The sequence below is a fragment of the Canis aureus genome, chromosome 22 (genome assembly GCF_053574225.1).
Source record: "Canis aureus isolate CA01 chromosome 22, VMU_Caureus_v.1.0, whole genome shotgun sequence".
In the NCBI taxonomy this organism is placed as follows: domain Eukaryota; kingdom Metazoa; phylum Chordata; class Mammalia; order Carnivora; family Canidae; genus Canis; species Canis aureus.
Window position 1 is genome coordinate 17,123,738 of NC_135632.1, and position 13,457 is coordinate 17,137,194.

Sequence of the window (13,457 nt, forward strand, 5' to 3'; positions counted from 1 at the left end):
CAAGAGCAGAGGCTCACTTGTCCTTTCTGTCTCAGGGGGACAGGACTGTCTAGGTCACTGCATGCACGCGTGCACGCGCTCACAGACACACACACAGATGTGTTCCCATCTGCACTGATACCACAAATTGTGTTTCTGAGGCTTCACTTCCCACTTCCCAGGAAGGCAAGGAGCCCAGCTGAGGCCCGTCTCAAGGAGAGAAGCTGGTTACAGCACCCACGGCAGCACCACCCCCAACACACACACAGATATACTTGAGGAATGAAATGTGTGGAAGTCAGGACCCACCTCTGCTCTAGCCACAGGTTGTGACACATGACCACGTGGGATGCTGATGGGGTTTATCCCCTCTGCCACACACCAGAAGAGAAGGTGCTGCAGCTGGGGGGCCCCTCCCATACAGCATGGTGCCTCCCCCCACAGCAATCTGATCACCAAGCCTTGGTTGGGACTGTCTGCCAGGAGACTCTGGTCGGCCAGAGGGTGGGGCAGGGGGTGCTTCTGTTAGGGAATAAAGTAGCACCCAAAATTGCTTCCCTTTCTCTGCCTGTGGCTGATAATCTCTCTGAAATATCAGTGTACACAGTTCCCACCACTGTTGGTGGCTTTGAATGTTAACTCTGAACCCCAGCAACAGAAAGCCCACAGGAGGAGGAGAAGAGCCAGACATTAGTGGGGGTTGACCTGTCCTGAAGACCTATGTGGGGACCACTTCTTCGGAGGAACATTCAAATCTTAGTTTATTTCCATGCCTCCTGAGACCGCCTCCTTCCCAGAAAAGGCAGAAGAAGAAGGCAAAATCTGGGATGACTTGGTTTGTTGGGTTCTGGCTCAGTGAGATTTACATTCTGAGACCCGGGAGCAAGTCCGCCTATCACATAATTTTCCCCTCCCTGTGGTGGCCTCACAAGACCTTTGAACCAGAGCCAGCCCTGTTCTGTGTGTCCTGGACAGCCCCCAGAGTGCTTCCTGTTCAATTACCCCATCTGTAATATGGGGACAACAGTCCATGAAGGCACTTCATAGGGTTGACGTGAGGATTAATGGATCCCTGTAAAAGGATTTGGAAAATGGCCACGTACCATTTAGTGAAGGTGGTATTTCCCCCCCAGTGGAAAAAAAAAAAAAAAAGAAGCAGCAATCTCTTCTCGGTACATACAAGTACAACCTCAGTCCCCAGAGCCAAGTGAGTCCAAGAAATGAAGCCAAATGCAAACCTGGAAGGCTGTAGCTGGAATCCTCAGCGACACGGCCTTTGAAGTTCCAGCTCTCCCTCCCTCCAAGGGCTCCGGCAGCTCCCCCGGCCCGGCCTGATGAAAGGGAAGACAGGCTCTGTTGTGGTCTGACACATGCCCCAGATGTCAGGTTGCAACTCTGTTCAGCAATTAGCTCTCAGAGGTGGCAGCTGCGTGCAGTGGAAAGGGCCTGGGCTTGGGATCGGGGTGCACGGTGCGGGTCCCAGCCATGCCCCACCCAACTTATCTGTGCCTCCCTTCCTTTCCAGGTGAAATGGGGATACCAGTCCAGGCCTCCTTCTTAAGGTTGCCAAACTTAGCAAAATGAAAATACAGGATGCCCAGATCGATTTGAATTTCAGATCATCAGCAAAGAGTCTTTTCCTACACGTATATTCCAGGCAATACTTGGGACACATTTCTACTAAAACATTATTTGACGCTTATCTGAAATTCAAATTTAACGGGCATCTTGTGTTTTATGTGGCAACTCTACTCCCTCAGACTTTATGAGGGGTCGTCTGGGTGAAAGGGCTTCAAAATGGTCCATACTTTGAAAAAGACTGGAAGGTATTCTAGAAAGATGGTGGACAGTAGCCTTAGCAACCAAAATGGTCTTTCACTTTGAACCCCCAAATGTCCCCCACTCTCATAGAGTCTTCTCATCTCTCAAGGGCTCCCCTGCTCTTCCAACCCCACCCGCTGCATTCACACCTGTCCCCCCACACACACACCACCTACCTCCAAGCTCTGGAGAGGTTTGCTTGGTTCTTGGAGGCTGCTGGAGCCACTCTCTGTTCTGGGTCCTGCCCTCCATGGTTCACGAGGCTTAGGTTTGTTGTAGCTTTGCCTTCAAGGAGCATGTGCTGCAGTGCAAGGGTCTTAAGTCCACTCAACAGCCCTGGCTGGAGTGTGTGCCTGCAGAAGCAGAGCCCGCAAGACAAGCTGCTCCTAGTCTCTGAGCCTCAAAGTCCTGATCTGTATAATGGAGGACAGGATGCCAACCCTCGCTTTAAGATAGGAAAATAGGATGATGCAGTAAAGCACTTAATAGGATGCTAGGCATACAGTGGGCACTAAATAGTGCACCTGCTCATTACCACCTGTTGGCTCCTCCCTCCACCAGGCCAGGCCGGCCCAGTGGCCATCACCCATGCATTCTGTCTGGGGGGAAGGCTCTCCCTCACTGCTGCCTCTCCCCTTGTTCCCACACTCAGGATTTCAGGCTACTGGCCTCCGTAGCTTCTGTCTCCCTAGTGCCCATCTGTCTGCCCCTCCCCAAGCCTCCCTGGATGGGAAATGACAGTCATTGTCATTGTTGCCCAAATGTGGCAGAGAAACAGACAAACACGGCTCACACTGCAGCTGTGTCTTGGTCACCCCACAGGCATATGCCCTCCCTCCCCAAGCAAGGCCTTCCAAAAAGCCAGCTACCTCAGGGAAGTAGGGTAGGTCCCCCCAACCTACCCACTGCTCCCCTGTTCGGACCCCAAGTGGCTTCCAGGACAAAGTGTATTTGGGAATGGGGGTGGATAGGGAACAATAAGAAGGAGGAGGACTCTAGGGTCTTTTTGTTCTTTCAGCCCAAGCAGCAGTGGGGTAATGGGGGAGGGCTGGGGTGTGGGTCCCATTGGGAAACACTGGGTTGAGAGTCCAGAGCCTCTGCTTGCCTCGCCATGGAGCTCTGAGCCTGTGCCTTACCCCACTGGGTGGGGCTGCAGTTTCTCCCCTTGTCAGAAGGAGAGGCTAACACATATGTAGATCCCCCCCACAATAGAATTATCCATTCATTCATCCAACACATGGTCTGCTGGTGAGATTGGAGGACACAGACACATCCCTCTTTGTGGGGCACCCAGTCAAGAGAAAGGGGGAACAGAAATGAGGCAGATACAACGCAGGCAGGGAGAGCTGAGTCAGAGGAAGTCTCTGATCACTGGGGAGAGCACACGGACAGGCTCCCCACAGTGTGCAGACTAATGAGTGTGAAGAGGAACAGAACATACACGCACGCAAAAGTTGACGAATGTTGAAAAATTGGTCATCTCAAAGGTTGGCAAAGATGTGAAACAATAGGAATGTTCACACCCTGCCAGCAGGAGGATAATTGAATACAACTAGTCAAAAAACAATGTCCATTCCTTATGACCCCTTGGAGAAATTCCACTCCCAGGTATGTGCTCTGGAGAAACACACACACACACACACACACACACACACGTGTGCAACAGGAGAGCAGCAGCCGAAAGTGCCCAGAGGCCCTGCTCACCACAGCTGGACTGAAACAGCCCGGGGGCCATCAGTGCTAGAATGTAGAAGAGCAAAGTGTGGCGTGTTCACACGACAAAATGCTGCACAGCGATGAAAACGCTCGGCAGGCAGCTACACGCAGCGGTAGGAGCCATCCCATCCAGACTCAAGAGTACGAAATGTGTGAGTCCATTTCTACCAAGTTTCAGAACAAGCAAAACAAAGCCATGTTGCTTTAGGGATGTGTGCATGGGTGTTACAAATCTAAAAATCAAAGTCCTGACTGTCACCAAGTCACAATGGTGGTTTTCTCCATGGGAGAGCTTCTCTACTGGGGTGATTTTGCCCCCCACCAAGAGATATTTGACAGTGTCTGAAGAAATATTTGATTGCCACAAATGTGGGGGGTGGGAGTGCTACTGGCCAGGGATGCTGCTGAATAGCCTACGATGCACAGACAGCCCCACGCACACTCCCCAGAGAATTATCCTGCCCCAAGTGTCATAGTGCTGCTCTTAAGGCACCCTAGTCTAAGGGACAATGGGGGGATGCTCACATAGGGCTTCTAAGATCCTGGCAATGACAGGGTGGTCATTATATATACACATCCTCTAACCTCTACATAAATGTTTTATACGCTCCAAAAATAATTACAGCATGTGCAGTTGGGTGTTTGGGGGATCAGCAGGGAGGCCCATGAGACAAGATCAGCCTTGGTCACCACCAGCTGAAGGGGAACCCGGGGACCAGCGCTGTTGCTGGGACACACTTACAAGGTGTTTCAGAGCCGTGGGCAGCCCAACCCGTGTTATCAATGCCCCGCCATGGCATCGGAACACAGAGGAGCTCCCCATGTCAAGGATGAGTGTCCTTTGCAACGAGGTGAGTTCTCTGGGCTCTGTTCCATTGTGGGTTATGATGGGGACCTGGGGTGTGGGGGGGATGCGGGTGGAGAAATGGCCTGGCCAACTGCCTCCTCTCCTCTCAGCTCAGCAAGGCCTGGGGTCTGGGACTTCGTTGAAGCATTTTGGAGGGTGCCAGAAAATCGATCCTTTGGGTCCTTGGGTTTTACATGTGGAGGTACCACCAAACAAGCTGTGAGCTTTTTTAAATCCCAAGATTAGCAAGGAAGGGCAGCAGCAGCAAGGTGTCCTAGGAGTCAGACCTGGGTTCGAAGCTGGGCTTGCCAGCTGTAAGCGGTGTGACCTTGGACAGGTTACCTGCTTTGGTTGAACCTCCATTTCATCACGTATAAAAAATGGAAACGGTAGTGTCTCAGCCAAGTGCTGGCATGAGGAAAAGATGAAATCACGTAGGAAAGGTGGCCACACTAACAGCGAGCGCACAGTAGCAGCCGTTAAGTGGCAGCCGCCGCGGCAGACTGAGCAGGCCGTGGTACAGCAGGCAGTGGCTGTTGTGTGCCACCTGCATGGCCCCGGCCTCTTGCGGCCGTCCTGTCTGCCACCCAGGCCTGGGTCAAGGCTCTGGAAGAGGACTGTGCCCCCTGGGGCCCGCTCCAGTGGGCCATGGCATCGGAGCTCGCACATTAATGGGAAATGTGGGACCCCTTGGCCCTTCCTCTGCCACTTCCACCTGCATCCCAGGTTCTCCCACCAGGGTCAGAGCCTCTGTTTTATTTCACCAAAAAGATGGTGTGCTCTATCCATTGGGATCCCTGCAAGCAAGAGGTGGCCCATTTTTTAAAAAATTTTATTTATTCATGAGAGACAGAGAGACACACACAGAGAGAGGCAGAGACACAGGCAGAGGGAGAAGCAGGCTCCATGCAGGGAGCCCGATGTGGGATTCGATCCCGGGTCTCCAGGATCATGCCCTGGGCTGAAGGCGGCGGTAAACTGCTGAGCTACCTGGGCTGCCTCAAGGTGGCACATTTGAATTAGGATATTTTGAAGAGGGTTTAACCAATGGACTGCTCAGTGTGTGTGTGCAAGTATAGGGCGCTGTGGGACGGTGCAGACTCAGAAAGGGTGGGACGACGGGAAGGCTCCCAGAACCCAGAAGGGAGAGGGATCCAGCAGGGCTGTCTTGAGGGGGGCTGTGACCTGAAGGTCCAGGGGCAGGAGCGGCCTGCAGCAACTCCCTTTCCTCTGCCCTCAGATCTCCTGCTGGTGCCTGCTGCTGGCAGATCTTAACAGGAAGACCGTGGGCAAGGGGCCATCCACGCAGTCCATTCCAGTCAGCCTCAGAGACAGGATGGAGGGGTGGGGGAGCAAACACAGATGCCCAGCACAGGGGGATGTGAAGGGGATGTAATCCACAGGGGGCTCCGGTGGTGTGTCCCGGCCTCATACGCCAGTCTTGTCAAGACCCTCTGCCTCATGTCTCAGTGATACCCCTGAAGTCAACTTTATTGAGGTATAACGCCACTCAGTAAACTACACCCATGTTAAGTCTATGTTTTGATGATTCTTGACAATTTGCATACCCATGTAACCATCAGCACAATCAACATATAGAACATCCTCATCCCTCTGAAGCACTCCGGGCCCCCTCCTAGTCAATACTCCCTTCTACCTCTGGCTCTAAGCAACCACCAATCTGTTTTCCATCATTATATATTCCACTTGGCTTTTCTAGAGATTCATATACATGGAAAAATACAGTGTGTACTCTTCCGTGCCTGATGTCTTTCCCTCTGTAGAATTTTGACATTTATCCACGCTACTGTGTACACCAGGTGTTGGCCGATTTCATTGCTGAGTGAAATTAGTATTCCATTGCACTAATATGTCACAATTTATTCATTCCTTCCCTTGCTGATGCGCATTTAGGTTGTTTTTTAGGTTTTTGCTATTAGGAACAAAGCTTCTGTGAGTATTTGCATACGAGTCTTTGTAGAGAGATCGGTTTTTGTTTCTCTCAGGTAAACACCTGTGGGCGGGGTGGCTATATCATGGTGCGGGTGTTGCCCACCTTTATAAGAAACTGAAAAACTGTTTTCTAAAGTGGTTATATCTTTTTTGCAGCCTACCAGCAAAGCAGTAGGGCTCTGGTTGCCCTTCACCCTCCTCGACCCTTGGTGTGGGTCAGTCTCTTAGCTTCAGCCATCCTAGTGGAGGTGTCGTGATATCTCACTGTGGTTTAATCTGCATTGCTCTATGGCAAATGACACTCGCATTTTTTCATGTGCCTGATGACCATTCAGATGTCTTTTTTTGCAGAGCAGCTATTAAAATCTTTTGCCCTTTTTCAGTTGTTTGTATACTTAAGTATTGAATTAGTATCTGCCAGTCTGGGGCTCTTGTTTCTGCTTCTTAAGAACACATTTGGGAGGTCAGAAGTTTTTGATTTCTCAGTAGGGCCCACTTAAACTCAACTACTCTGCTTCTCCCCTCAGCTTATGATAGAAACAAGGTGCTGCACTGGGAGCCCCGGCCGGGGCCACTCCCTGGGTGCAGGTCTCAGACCATTATGCTCTTCACTGGTACCTCCTCACTGAGTCCTCACAACCACCTGGACGCGGAGTCATTTTCCCTGTTGGACAGGTGGGGAGCCAGGTGTGAACAGGTGTCTCCATCAGGAGAGGGAAAGCATCTGCTTGGCAGAGCCCATTTCACAGAATTAACCAGGGGATCACAAAACTGAAAAGGGAAAAGGGAACCCTGAGATACCACAGATGTAGTGACAGCAGGAGAATGTGAAGAACTTTTATAGTTCAATAATAAGAAAGCAATCAAATCCTTTTAAATAGGCAGATGGTTTTAATAGACACTTCCAAGGAAATATAGGACCAGAGTGGTCTGATGTCCTGAGACATCCGGGCTGTCTGAGCCGGGGAACCAGTACAACAGAGTCCAGGAAGCTGGGCGATCTTGCCTGTCTCCTAGACACAGTAATCTTCTTCAACAGAAGTCATCTCAAGGCAAGGCCGTTGGGATCCCAAGTGGATCATCTCCTAAGCTGATTTGGAGCTTTCTTCTGAAAATGGCCTCTTTGTTGTAATGACCATAAGCCAGCCACCACTCATTTCTCCTCTAAAGAGGAGTTTACAGAGAATGGGGCCACACTCCAGACCCCATTCTCTGTCAAGGGTGTCAAGAATTGCTATGAGACGGAGAATATGGGTTGCTCTTCACTGGCCCTGCCAAATGTCCTGGCCATCCCTAAGCAGATCCAGGCTGGGTGGTCACCAGCAGGAGACCCATGCCCCCACTCTCCCAAATTGCTCTAATCCTCCTCTTTCAATCTTCCCCTGAGTGTACAACTGCTAAGCTGGGGTTCTCCATGCATAGACTTCTTCTGTTTCCAGCCTCCCACTGGAAAGCCCTTGTACCCCACCGTCTCAGCCCCCTATCACCTTTCCTCTGTGATGAAGCTATGTCTGGTCTGATCTCTGGGCAGCGATACAGCTGGGGATCAGGGGCTCCAACTTGGGGCTCACACAGCCATGGGTTCAAATCCTAACTCTGCCATAAGCTGGCTGGGTGAAGTTGGTCACAGCACTCAGTCTCTCTGTGCTCCACTGTGTTATCTGTCAAATTGGGAGGCATCAGTATGCCCACCCCCAAGGCCCAGTAGGAGGATTGCACAAGGCTTAGCATGACGATTCTGGCATAATGCCAGGTGTATGGCGGGTGCTCAAGCGAGGTGGCTGTTGTAGAGTTAGCTTCAGATTTGGGGCTTCCAGGATCTCCTCTGGTCCTCCACCCACCTCCAGGGAACAAGTACCATCTGTGCATTCTAACTTTTCACTTAGCTCCTGCAGGGAGGGCCCCTCCCCATCCAGCCCTGCCAGACTCTGATTCCCTGGTCTAGCCTAAGCTGCTGTGATCTAGCTTTGGACATGAGTAATCACTGATCCATCTCGGATACCTTGGATATAGGGCCCAGCCAGGTGCCTAACTGGTCAGCAGCACATAGATGGCAGCTCCCCCACCCCCAAACCCATGACTAGCAGGGCTGTCAGCCTGTAGTCCCAGCTGGCTCTCCCCATGTTCTGCTCCAGCATCCATGGGCAGCGGGACGTCTGCTTTTTCTGCTTTGATCAGGACAGGGGGGTGCTCAGCGGTTGGTTTGGGACCATCTCTGTGATGCATTTTGACAGCCTTGGCCAAGCAAGCATATGCTTTAAATCCTCATGAGAAAGGGTCTTTTTAAGTGGAGAGGGAGCCCACAGCAGGCCTTCAAAGGGCTCTCTGGACAAATGAGGGTGTGTGCAGAAGACCCCTGGCTCTGGATCACCCTGCTGCCCCATGTGCAAGTTCACTACGGCTCAAAGGAGAAGACTCTTGGCCTGTCCTTCAATCCAAGTGGGGACAGCGGAGTCGAGTCACAGTCTAGCTCAGTCTCCCCTCCACAGAGTTCAACATCCTGAGCCATTTCTCCAGGTTTCCCAGCCTGGCCTCCTGACAGTCCCTCTGCCCTGGCCCCCTAAACCCTCTATTGTAAACTGCCTCAAGCAGAACCTGCATTCCTTCCAATGGCTTCAGAAGGAGTTAGATAATTTGTACCTGATACACCTGGAAAAACTTAATGAGACTTCAGTTCAGTACTTCTGAAAGATCAATGATATCCAGCCATGAGGACTTAGACAGCAGATACAACATTAAACAAAAAGATTTCTCTCCCGTCTTTCGTTACTAGTCTCCCTGTTCCAGTCAATAGGAACACATCACCTAGATGCAGCTGCCACCGTGGGGTCACAGCTCTCCGGCCGACAGCAGGGTTGGCCTTTCCCCCTGATGGTGCTCCGAGTCAGGGCTGAGCCTCAGGAAGCCAGGGAAGGAAACTTCCCTGGAGCTGGCGTGTCCCTTCTGTGTTTAATTTTCCCATAAGTCAGCTCTGATTAAGGGGGATGGCCTCATGTTTCGTGTATTCAGAGTCGAGTTCTGAGAGCACCTTGCGAGGGTGGGGGAAGCCCCCTGGCTGGCGGGCGGGGGCGGAGGGGTAGCTGCTCACCAGGTCACCCCCAGCACACATGTCTGCTACCTATCAGATCTCATTGGGGGAATGATCTGCCGGACGCTGAGATCATCTGACAGTCTCCTCCTAATGAGACCCAGGGCTGCTCCCAAGCTTGTGTGGGGAGGCCGGATGGAGAAGGACCCCCAACACCCTGGAGAAACCTCTCCCAGGGAAGAAGGATGTTCCCTTCCAAGCCTGCTTTGCACTGTGTGAAGTGGTGGACCCAGCACTTCAGAGAAGCAGACACCTCTCCACCCAGGACAGCTGCCATCAGGTTCCCTCAGGTGAAGACAGGATCTTCCAGTATCTACTCATGACACTGGCTTCTCTGTCACTAGTTTACTTCTGATGGCTTCATGCAGGTGCAAGAGGAGGCACCATTCTGTTCTCATCTCCCAGAACTTGCAGTCCTCCTAGGGACACATGACCAATGCCCACAGAACAACGAGGGTCAGTGTGCCCCACAGCAAAGGGAGAGCTCTGTGTGCAGGAGTACATATCCAAAAGCATAACTCAGATTAGGCATGCCCCCGCTGCTGATGCTCTCCTGTGTCTCCTATCTCTTGGGGAAAAAAAATCCAGACTCCTCACCACAACACTCTCATCTTTGCCCAGCCAACCTTCAACCAGGCTCCAGCCAGGCTCCAGCCAGGACGATTTTCTTTTGTTCTTTAAATGCCACCAAAAACTCCCAAGCCTGCCTCTTGCTGTCCCTTTGCTTGGAATTCCCTTCCCTCAGATTATCACACGGCTGTACCATCTCATACTAAAGTTTCAACCCAACCACCTTCTCCTCAGAGAGCCCTTCTCAAACCGCCCAGTACACACAGGGCTCTCCCTGCAGGAACTCTTGGTGGCACCAACTTGTCACAATGTCCTGACCACAGTGTCTTTCTTGTTGACTGAGACAATCTCTTGTACTTCCCACCAGAATGTAGCTCCATGAGAGCAGGGACCTTGCCAATTTTGTTCTCCAGAACGTGAGGACCTTTGAGGAGTCTAATGGAGGAGACTCAGGAGACTCATTAAGTATTTTTAAATATGTGACGTGAGAGGCACATGGGTGGCTCAGTGGTTGAGCATCTGCCTCCGGCTCAGGGTGTGATCCTGGGATCGAGTCCCACATCAGGCTACCTGCAGGGAGCCTGCTTCTCCCTCTACCTATGTTTCTGCCTCTCTCTGTGTGTCTCCCATGAATAAGTAAATAAAATCCTATAAATAAAATAAATAGTGATGGGAGAGGGAAGAAGGAATCTATGTACTGCAGCTACTTTGAAATGCTCCCAGCATCCCACACCAGCAGCCAAAGTGGTGGGCAATAATGATGCCCCCCATGCTAGCACATGGAGTGGGCCTTAGTTCCCCTGTGAGTAAAACAACAGCATTGCTGTGAGCAAGTGTGACACAAGGTAAGTGCTCCAGCACTTGTAGCTCGATCCCTACTGCCACCATCATCATCTACAGGGTGGTTCAGCAGTGACCCACTCTAAATTCTCTTTTTTGTCTCCTCTTAGCTTTTGCCTCAGGAGGCTTCCTACCCTGGCTCTTCTCCTTGCCTGGCCTTACTTGAACCACCGGCAACACTGCTGGCTTTCTGGTCCAAACACATCCCAACCTTTCTCTCTGCTAAGAGAATGTTGATTATCTGATAATAGATGTCTTTGATCTAGGGCACGTGGGTGTAGGACCTAGTCTGGGGAGTGGGCACATGAGCCCGCTCCCCTGGTCAGGAAGTCCTCCTACCAGAAAAGAGAGGTAGATGAGCTAAAATTGAATACACTTGTAGTATGAGAATGTGATGTCTGGAGTTATTGCAGCTACATTGTGACTGCGAAGCATCATACATGGGTGCCAAAATGCTGATGTGCTAAGGATAGGAAAGTAGCTGGAAAGAGCCTTGGTACTTGATGACATCCTCAAGCCACTGAACTAACTCTGGAGCCACCTTTTTTCAGTTTTCCTGCTAAGTATCTGTATTTTCTAAGTCACCCTCGGTTGAGTTGTTAATTGCAGCCAAAAGCTAAGATAGCAAATGTGGTTTCAGGCTACAAAGCTTAGATCTGTTACTCCGCCCAGCAATCTGCACTCTAGCTGGTCAGGTCCCCTCCCTATGGGGTAGCCGCTAAGCTGGGCCCCTAGAGAACCCATCCCCGCCCTCGCTCCTGTTGCCTGCAGAAAGGAAGCACAGTGGAGCAGGATGGAAGCACGTAGGAACCAGGATGGAAGAGGAGGGAGTACAGCAAGAACTTTCCCATTTGAAGGAAAGAAGGAGTGGGTCTTCGAAGGTCTCTGGTTCTGGACATTTCAAGTAATAAATGATGATATGATTTAAAATGATAAGTGGTAAATGATCTGAGAGAGAGAAGATTTCTCACATGTGACATACTGTGCCCTCAGCATTAACTTATGGCCAAACCTGAGATTAATCTGGTTTCATGATAAAAAATAAAAATTTAACACACTGTGCTAAGGCCCAATAAAAAACTTCTTTTTATTTTCTGTAAATGACCTCCTCTCTCAGGATAGCCGAGGGAAGCAGGCGGCCACTGAGCTTAACAACGAAAGGAATTATAGCAGCAATGTCCACAATAGCCAAATGTGGAAGGAGCCTCAGTGTCCATCGAAAGATGAATGGATAAAGAAGATGTGGTTTATGTATACGATGGAATATTCCTCAGCCATTAGAAATGACAAATACCCACCATTTGCTTCAACGTGGATGGAACTGGAGGGTATTATGCTGAGTGAAGTAAGTCAGTCGGAGAAGGACAAACATTATACGTTCTCATTCATTTGGGGAATATAAATAATAGTGAAAGGGAATAGAAGGGAAGGGAGAAGAAATGGGTAGGAAATATCAGAAAGGGAGACAGAACATAAAGACTCCTAACTCTGGGAAACGAACTAGGGGTAGTGGAAGGGGAGGAGGGCGGGGGGGTGGGGGTGACTGGGTGATGGGCACTGAGGGGGGCACTTGACGGGATGAGCACTGGGTGTTATTCTGTAAGCTGGCAAATTGAACACAAATTAGAAATAAATTTATTATATAAAAAAAAAGGAATCCCAGTTCCTTTCAGGTAAAAAGGCTGTCTTTCTCCTGCTTTTCTCTTTTTCTTCCCAAGATAGCCTTTAAGAGTAGGGAAAGCTTATGTGGCCCTTTTTGGTAGGTGGAGGAGTCTCGGGAAAGTGAAAGACAAGCATTGGAATTGTTCCCTCAACCCACTCCCCCTGACCTCCTCTGATGGAGCTCAAGGCTGAGAAGTCATGGTCTCCTTCAGCATGGCCCATGGCCACCCGGCTCCCCCACCTCACTGCCCAGCTCTGTCCTCAGTACTGCATGCCCTGTGTCTCAGCCTCCCCCATCCCAGTCTCCATTCTGGGACCCCTTGACCCTCACCATGGTAGTCCCTCAGCTGTTCTGCTCTCTTCTTCCTATATCTTCCAGTGGGAACTTGTGGACACCTCCCAAGTCCTCTAGAGGAAGACCAAAGAAGACCATCCACTATCCACATAGTTCCCTGTCCAGCCATGGCTGACTCTGTCTTGTGGGCAGTGGCACCATGCTGGATGGTGGACTTCTCTAAGAGGGATCAAAACCTTCTGTCTACTTCCATGGGAACCATAAATAAGCCCTGAAGTCAGAAATACCCTCAGACTTCTCTGCAGCTTATGCCACATTTCTCTTGGGTCTCATGGGGAGGGGTGGAGGGCTTGTAGGGGAAACTGGAGGACCTATATAGTCAGGACCACTCCTCCTGCCTTCTTTCTCTTTCCTTCTCCCTTCCAAGCCTAAGAGAGGCTTTCTTCCCCCTTGGAGTCTGAGAGGCTCCCCTTGACATTTCCTCCTTCCCTGCCCTATGGAGCACCATCTTCTAGGCTCCTCCCCTAGAGCACAAACCCCGTGGCTTTGCCTTAGTGGGTAGGTGGGATTTCAGAGAAAAAAAGTCAGCTCACTCATTTTAGAATGCATGTTCAGAGGCATTTTAAAAACAGTATGTGGGTTATATTCACATCTGCACACTCTTCAAGGACCTGCTTAGTAACATC

The 13,457-nt window shown here is 50.7% G+C and overlaps 1 protein-coding gene across 2 annotated transcripts in view; it reads right to left on the reverse strand.

The window, feature by feature from the left end:
* Positions 1–1,112: 1,112 nt before the first annotated feature.
* The window catches only part of LOC144293815 (uncharacterized), a 174,279-nt gene continuing 161,934 nt past the window's right edge, over positions 1,113–13,457 (reverse strand). For both annotated transcript variants that reach the window (XM_077864960.1, XM_077864959.1), the window contains 2 exons: positions 1,977–2,101; positions 1,113–1,310 (listed from right to left, as the gene is read on the reverse strand). In XM_077864960.1, the coding sequence (XP_077721086.1) occupies positions 1,241–1,310; positions 1,977–2,101 (195 nt within the window). In that variant the 3' untranslated portion in view covers positions 1,113–1,240. The remainder of the gene's footprint in view (positions 1,311–1,976; positions 2,102–13,457) is intronic.